The sequence below is a fragment of the Ictalurus punctatus genome, chromosome 15 (assembly GCF_001660625.3).
Source record: "Ictalurus punctatus breed USDA103 chromosome 15, Coco_2.0, whole genome shotgun sequence".
Classification (NCBI taxonomy): Eukaryota; Metazoa; Chordata; class Actinopteri; order Siluriformes; family Ictaluridae; genus Ictalurus; species Ictalurus punctatus.
The window spans coordinates 8975227-8984174 of NC_030430.2; the positions used below are offsets into that span (position 1 = coordinate 8975227).

Sequence of the window (8948 nt, forward strand, 5' to 3'; positions counted from 1 at the left end):
GTATTTAGAATTAATTCACCAACTACAAATGAGAAATATTTAAAGTACACATTATAAACAACACACTATAACTATAACGCACTATAAACAACACACCACACACACACACTATAACTATTACACAGTACAAACAAGGTACTAAACTGAACCAGTACTTATCACTGGTGCCATCAACCATACTCCCTCATTGTGTATCTCTAACCGTCCGTGTACGCGTGTGTGTATGTGTGTGTATAGTGTGTCATTACTGTGTTACTCTAAACACTAATTACACTCCAGCCTTATATTCTAAATATCTCACTATTTAATTAGTCACTAGATTTCTCTTAGAGACGGCGACGGGATGAGTTTATTGCCTGAAGTTCTGTAAAATAACAAAACAGTGAATTCTGAGAGTTAAAATTCCGGCATTAAATTCATTTATAAATAAAGTCCCAGTCTCAGTGCACAGAAACTCACACACAGCTCAAAACATATCACACCAAACTCATCTAAATACTGTATATACACACACTGATATATATTACACTCCGTTCTAGATGTAATATAGTAAGTGTGTGTGGATTAATAACGTGAATATTTCCTTTCACACACACAGCAGCTTATTGTTTAGCTGAACACACACTAATGCATTACAATAAAATAAAGACCAGGCCTCAGAGCACACACACACACACACACACACACACACAAACACACACACACTCCACTCATGTCTTTCGGCTGGAAATGTGACATTTAATAAATAATTACCGTACATTATTTACAGCATACAAAAAATAGACTGGATTTAGTTTGTAGAATAAAACGTTAAAGACACAGTACACACACACATTACTAGATAAAAAGATACACACTAAATGTACTAAAAGTGTGCACTTGATGGAGATAAGACAGATCCTGAGTAGCATTTCTACTGCGAGTGTAAATCACACCACAATAATTACCATGTCCCTTATCATTATCATATAAAGCCACAAATCATCGTCAGAACTGCCGCAGTGTGTTCAGGACGAGACTGTGTGTGTGTGTGTGTGTGTGTGTGTGTTGTGTATTGAAGAGGAAATAGTGGTGTTTTTTAAGGAGTGTAAATTGTGAGCAACATGGAGGAGAAAACTCGAGTGTTAAAGAAAATGAAAAGTCCAGAATGAGAGAGAAAACTGCGATGATGTCATAAATCACCATAAAACTACTGACACACACACACACACACACACATTAAACCTTAAATTCTGTTTAGATTTTGTTGAATTTCATTAAAATGTTAATAAAAATAAATGTTGTAAAAAGTATAAAAAGTAAATGTTATTTTAGGATTCAGTTTAATCACAAAACTTATTTATTTATTTTTTATTTTAATTTAAGAAAAGAAAAATCTGGAGTTAGACATAAACCTCACACACACACACACACACATTTTCTCCTCAATGACGTTGTGTTCTTTTTGTATCTAACTGATTTAATGTTGAGATGAATTTATTCATTAATAAAAATAAAAAAATAAGAGGAATTTTAAAAAGAAATGTTTGCGTAACGAGAGATGAACAATTTCTCTGTGCTACAGACAATAAAACATAACATGGTGTAAAATATCAAGTAAATAAATAAATAAGCAAATATGGTATATGTGTGTGTCCCAAAATCCACGTCACTTTAATTTGAGGTTAAATTATGAAAATATTATACAGTTTTAGCTAAATTAAATACTAAATTGTTCAGTTTTAAAACTTTTACCGAAAACAAAAACAGTTTTCAGATTATTGCCTGTGTGTGTGTGTGTGTGTGTGTGTGTGTGTGTGTGTGTGTGTGTGTGTGTGTGTTTCCACCAGTGTTTTCAGAATCAGGTTTTTAGAAATAATTTTTAGTAAGAAAAAGCAGCAGGAAATTAAGCCTTTGCTTCATTAACATATTAAACTGAAATCATTTAGAAAAATGAAAAAGAAAAAAGAAAAAAAAGAGAGAGAGAGGTGTGAAGATAAATAAAGATGAACTTAAACACCTGATAAATCTGTAAGAGAATTCTACTGTCTCAGATCATTTCTCCTTATTTTTTTTTTTAAATAAAATAAACTACAAAGAGAGAGAGAGAGAGAGAGAGAGAGAGAGAGAGAGAGAGAGAGAGAAGTTACCTTCTTCTGCTGAACTCCAGCTGTTGATTCTGATGAAGGCCAAACACACACACACCGTCCACACCGAGTGCACGCGCTCCATCTCTCCGGTACACACTCCTCACACACTTCAACTCTTCACTAACTCTTCAGCTCCACACACACACACACACACACACACACACACCTCCTGCGCGCGCCGCCGGTCGGACCGAGAAACTTTAAAAGTCCGACATTAAAGCTGTAAATCCAGATGACCGGAGAGAAATAAACACACACAGTGTGTATGGGAGAGAGAGAGAGAAAGAGAGAGTGCGTGTCCTCTTTAATGCAGAGTTCTCCGAGTGTTCCTGTTTTCCGGTTGCAGCGCGCACTCCGGGAGTCGCACACAGAGCCCGTGTCACCGGAGAAGCGCGAGCGCAAATCCACCCGACATTTCTTCCTGCTGCAGTCCTCAGAGAAGAAAAAGAAATTCGCTCTCTCTCTCTCTCACACACACACACACACACACACACACACACACACTCCGCTCCAGTAAAAACAACCCGAAAGATCTAAACTCAATGCGAAAGTTGAGTAACTCTCTCTCTCTCGCGCGCGCACGCGCATGTACACATCGGCAGCGGACAGCAAAGTGGACACTCTGGAGATTCCCCACTTCGCCCAGAATCCACGCCCCTGGCCACGCCTCTGGTCCTGCCTCTAGCCACGCCTACGCTGGTGGTTGGTTAAAGTATAATAACTTCATGAATAAACAGAGACTGAAGCGCGTGAAGGAAACTGAGACTGACTTCCCTTCAAGAAAGGAACACAAATAAATAAATAAATAAATAAATAAATAAATAAATAAATAAATAAATAAAAGCAACGACAATTAAATTCATCAGCAAAGAAAATCCCTCTACTGTTTATTTATTTATTTATCTATCTATTTATTTATTTATTTATCTCACAATTTCTCTCTTTACCACTTTGTTTTATTACTTATTTACTTTATCTATTTAACCACCCTGTTGTTCTTTTCTTCTTTCATTCGTCTCTCCATCTCTCTCTCTCTCTCTCTCTCTCTCTCTCTCTCTCTCTCTCTCTCTCTCTCTTGCTCTCTGTCCATCTCTCTCTCTCTGCTGATTAATCACTCATTTCTGTCCTCACCTTGTCTCTCTGTTTTTTCTCCTCAGCAATATGTTCACTCCTTCATTCTTTCACTCGTCTTTTCCTCACTAACACTCCGCTCCACTCGTCCATCATGAAGATAAAGAGTCTCTCCATCACACTAATGACCTGCTTTTCACACACAGGTGCACACACATCTCACTCCCTTCCTGCCCTCATTCCTCTTGCTCTTTTTTTCTGTTCATTCCTTCCTCCTGCCTTCTGTCTTCCTCTTCATCCCTCAATCCATCTCATTTCTCTAATCTTTTCCATTTTTCCCCCTTGTTTTCCTCACATTATTCTTTCGAGCACTTACATTTCTTTATTTCCTTATTTATTTTTTCATCATTTCTTTTGTTTATATTTTATTTTCTTCTACTCTCCTTCATTGTCTCCATCCTCTCTGCTGCCTCACTTTATTTTCCCATTTCTATATTTCCTTCTTTCTTCGTTAATCCTCCCGTCCGCTTTACCTTCAAACAGAAAAGGTTTTTTAAAGCGACACCACAGAGGAGCCATGTTTCATTCCTTAAAGAGAAATATTTGGTCCAGAATTCTTTATCAGTTTTATTATTTCCACAACAGTGACTTAGAGTCATTATATTATACTATTATATTATATTTTTATTATATTATTATATTATTATATTATTCCCAAAGTTCCTTCCACATGATAACATTACGCAGGAGACTTTCTTCTGGTAGTTTTATTTTAAAATGTTATTTAAAGCCGTGTGTGGGTGCGTGTGTATACGTGTGTATGTGTAAGTGAGAGTGAGGCCGATGCTGCGCAAGTCTTCCTCTCTTTAATCCAATTCACGCGCAAGTCGAGTTCCAGTCTGTGTTCTCCATAATGGAGGCAGAAATGGAAACTTCGGTCTCGACGGACAAACTCCTATATGTGTGTATGTGTGTGTGTATGTTTGTGTCTGTGTGTGTATGTGTGTGTGTGTGTGTGTGTGTGTATGTGTGTGTGTGTGTGTCAGTTCCACACTTTGTTGTGAAAGTAGAGGAGTTTTATAATGACACAGTGCTCTCCTCCTCTCTTCCTGTTTCTCACGCTGGGGTTGTGAGGATTAAGCCCCTCCCCCTCCTGAGCCCCGCCCTTGTAAACACCTGAAGCGGCGTGTTGGATGTGTGAAAGTCCTCATGTGTGATTCTGACATGACTGTGAGCTTTAGCACCGACCCTGCTTTTGTTCACACTCACTTACAGCCTGAGTGTTAAACCCATTAACATACACACACACACACACACACACACACACACACACACACACACACACACACATGCACACACATTGAAAGGTAGATAGAAATGTCACTCCCTCGGCCCGGTCTTGATGTTTAATGTCACTGTAGATTGTGATGATGTGTGTAAGAGCTGCTGATGTGATCATAAACACAGTCCTGTTCCTCGTCCTATCTGCTCACACTGAACTTCCTCTACACACTCAGTGCCGTCTTTACTCTTCTTCACCTCTTCTACACTTCTACACCTCTTCTTCACCTCTTCTTCACCTTTTCTACACCTGCACACTGGATTGATTTATAATCGCACTCCGGTGTCTCTCAGAAGAGGACGGGTTCCATTTAGAGTCTGGTTCCTCTCAAGATTTCTTCCTCAGCACCGTCACCTCACTGTTGCTGAGTTCTGGATTCTGATTGGTTAGTGTTGATTAGTTTTCTATAACAGAATGCACTCGCTCTGATACTTTACGGTTTCTATAGTAACGGCTCGTTCACAGGGGCGTGTACAGTGGACGCTCCACTGATAATAAATTTTTTTTTTTTAAATTGTGTGGTGAATTTTTCTGTAGTTTATGTAACACGTACGGAAGGAGTCTCCAGTGTCAGCACTGTGTAACAGACAGAGGTTAAAGCTGGAACTATACATCTTCCCACATCTTCATCACAGAGGAGTTTACACTTCTTTACTGTTTCTCACTAACACCACACACTGCCGTTCTGTTGATCTTATTAACTGTAAGAGAGAGAGCGAATAGAGAGAATAGAGAGAGGAAATAGAGAGAGAAAATAAAGAGCGGGAATAGAGAGAGGGATGGTGAGGGAGCGAGTGTTCATAGCTGCTATAACGTAAGTGAGAACAGGAAGTAACTCGTCTCTCAGATGTTAAATGTAACAATAAACTTTAATAAATTAAAACTTGTCATTGTTGGTAAGTTGCTGTGGTGTAAGAGGTAACATGGTGAGAGTCTTCTCCAGGTTTCACACACATAAGCACACATAACACTCTGTAAATGTGTGTGTGTGTGTGTGTGTGTGTGTGTGTGTGTGTGTGTATATGAGTCACAGTTGACTGCACTGTATTCAGTCAGTTTAATAACAGCTCATTTCCACACTTAAACACACAGTAATAATATACACTCTCACTGTGTGTGTGTTTAAGTGTGTGTGTGTGTGTGTGTGTGTGTGTGTGTGTGTGTGTGTGTGAGAGAGAGCGAGAGCGGGAGAGGGACTCATCTTTTCTGTGTGTGTTAGTAAAGCTTCTTTAATATTCTGTAACACACAACATGACACACCCGTTATTGTTTATTATCTGATTCTTTTCAACTTATTACATCACATAAAATCCCACAATGCACTGCGACACATCAGCATCCACATAACTGTGTGCAGTAGGGAACGGTTTAGTGTGTGTGTGTGTGTGTGTGTGTGTGTGTGTGTGTGTGAGTTTTGTTGACTGCTAGTGAAACTTGTAAGCAGGGAGTGTTTTTCTGTCTAATGCTTGTGTGTGTGAAGAGAATCCTTTGTATATATGCAAAGTGTGTGTGTGGGTGTGTGTGTGCTGAGTTTCACTAACCCATTAGGAAGCATTGTGTGTGTATTGCTTGACTCAAGTTGTGTGTATTACAGATGTGTGTGTGTGTGTAATATCAGATTTCTCCAGTTTTCAGGTTTCAGGTGGTAGAACACGTTCTCACTGATGTCACTGTTCTGCGTGTCAGGGTTCTGTATGTCGGGGTTAATGCTACAGTAAAGTTGAAGATGTTCCTCACCTCGCAGTCGTCTTCTCAGCTCCCAGTTCCTTCCCGATGACGACGATCAACACGGCCGCTCACCCTTTGCAGTGTGTAGAGTTCCTCATCTCTACTGTTTCAGTTTACAGCAGCATTAACTTCAGATCAGTTCACATACACACAGCACTAACTTAAATCTATAACACTGACTGTACTAAGGGTTCTTAGCTTCCTAAAGGTGTCCTAGTTTGGAACGTATTCTAATAGGGAAACACTTTCTTATAGGACTCTACACAGAATCTTTCAGGGTTTCCTCAGAGACACAACCAAAGAACCCTAAAGAGTTCTACATGTACTAGTATTGTTAGAATTTGTTATAGTTATAAGTCTGGAGCTCTAGTACACGTCACTCTGCCACCTACTGTTCATTTATGATTCGGCAACATTGATGGATCCTCTCCATTCGGCCTGTTAGAACATTTAAAAAAATAAAAAATAAAAACACAAACCAAAGTTTTATTCTCTGTGTAGTTTTTGTCCATATTGCAGGCGGAGGTCAAATCTGCAGTTTAATTTTCATTTATTTGGAAACTCACATTTTATTATATATATATATATATATATATATATATATATATATATATATATATATATATATATATATATATTTGTAGTTAATGATAATAACCTTGAATAGAACAATTTTAATCTAAAACTGAATAAATAAATAAATCCATTAATAAATTAAAAATGAATCAATCTGCAGTTTTAATAAGCATAATTTTATACATAAAAACTTTACAAATAAAAGTAATAAAATTGTGCTACATGATGTGAATGTTTACAGTTTACACACCGCTGATTCACGTTTCTGTTTGGGGATTAAAAAGCTTTCATCTTCCAAATAAATAAACAACATGAATAAATAAAGAAAGAAAGAAAGAAAGAAAGAGAGAAACAGGACAGGTGTAACTAAGCGTTTAAATGCTGATGTTTGATTGTGTTTCGTTTTTTAATGTTTGTAATGTCCTGATCAATTTGAAAGATTAATTTGAATTTTTATATTTAGATTATATATTTATTTATATTAACATGAGTGTGAGAGATTTGTGTGTGAGTGTGTGTGTGTGTGTGAGAGAGAGAGAGAGAGAGTGAGTGTGTGTGTGAATGTGTCTGTTTAATTCAGTGAAACATAAACGTTAGATATGGCATCACTAATTTACTACCTGAAATACCAGGAGAGGAACAACAGCACACACTCCTTACTTTCATTTTAAACTTTAATTCATTCATCATCTTATCCATAAAACTTTCCTCCTGCAGATAATCACACATTCACTATAATAACACACTAATACACACCTCACCACCTGGGAGCAGTGTTTATAACACAGCACTGATATTAACTACAACCCCGAGAGAGAGAGAGAGAGAGAGAGAGAGAGAGAGAGAGAGAGAGAGAGAGAGAAGGAGAGGGAGAGAGAGAGAGGGAGAGGGAGAGAGAGAGAGAGAGAGAGAGAGAGAAGGAGAGGGAGAGAGAGAGAGAGAGAGACAGAGACAAGGAGAGGGGGAGAGAGAGAGAGAGGGAGAGAGAGAGAGAAAGAAGGAGAGAGAGAGGGTGAGAGAGGGGGGAGAGGAGAGAGAAAGAGACAAGGAGAGGGAGAGAGAGAGAGAGGGGGAGAGAGAGAGAGAAAGAAGGAGAGAGGGGGGGTGAGAGAGGGAGAGAGGGGTGAGAGGAGAGGGAGAGAGACAGAGACAAGGAGAGGGAGAGAAAGAGAGGGAGAGAGAGGGAGAGAGAAGGAGAGAGACAGAGGGAGAGAGACTTTGATCTATAAAGCTATTCATTACACATTGCAGTATAAAACACACACACACACACACACACACACAGCTATTTTATATCTGTTCCTCCCTCCAGCTGTGTATTGTTCTCTTTATGATGCTGAAACAGGAACCACAATCTCTCCCTCCCTTCATGTCTCTCTCTCTCTCTCTCTCTCTCTCTCTCTCTCTCTCTCTCTCTCTCTCTCTCTCTCTCTCTCTTTCTCTCTCTGTCTGTTTAGTTTGACACACCTGTTTCTTTAAAGAGCTAAACTCATTGTGGTCAAGGTTTTTCCCATGTGAGACTGAGAGACCATGTGTATTTGCGTCAGTGTGGGTAAGAATGCCTGTGTGTGTGTGTGTGTGTGTGTGTGTGTGTGTGTGTGTGAGAGAGAGAGAGAGAGAGAGAGAGAGAGAGAGAGAGAGAGAGAGAGAGAGAGAGCTTTTCTCTTTCTGGCCCTTTGTAATTTGACCATGCTGGATCTCTAGAGAGCAATGACAAGAAAACCTACTGTAAAGAGAGGGGTGTGTGTGTGGGGGGGGGGGGGGGGGGGGGGGGTCCTGAGCAGAACCTGACTCTGATTGGTTGATGCTGATACACATTGTATCATTTAGGCTGAACAGGAAATGGAAATGTACTGCTGACCTCTGACACCATGCATCACTCACCTAATGGGCTAGGCTACTTCCTGCCTGGCTCCAGACACACACACACATACACTTTTTTCATTTCCTGTTCTGGCAGAAGCTACTGTATTGTAATAGAAGAGAGAGAGAGAGAGAGAGAGAGAGAGAGAGAGAGAGAGCGAGAGAGAGAGAGAGAGAGAGACAGAGAGAGACAGAGAGAGACTGTATAAATGAATGGTGAGGAGAATAAATACTGAGCA

At 39.4% G+C, this 8948-nt stretch overlaps 1 protein-coding gene across 1 annotated transcript in view; it reads right to left on the minus strand.

Annotated features, from left to right (window-relative positions):
- ephb4b (eph receptor B4b) overlaps positions 1-2753 on the minus strand; it is a 27473-nt gene extending 24720 nt beyond the window's left edge. The window contains exon 1 of the mRNA XM_053686207.1: positions 2130-2753. Coding sequence (XP_053542182.1) covers positions 2130-2211 — 82 coding nt within the window. The 5' untranslated portion in view covers positions 2212-2753. The remainder of the gene's footprint in view (positions 1-2129) is intronic.
- Between the last annotated feature and the right edge of the window lie 6195 nt (positions 2754-8948).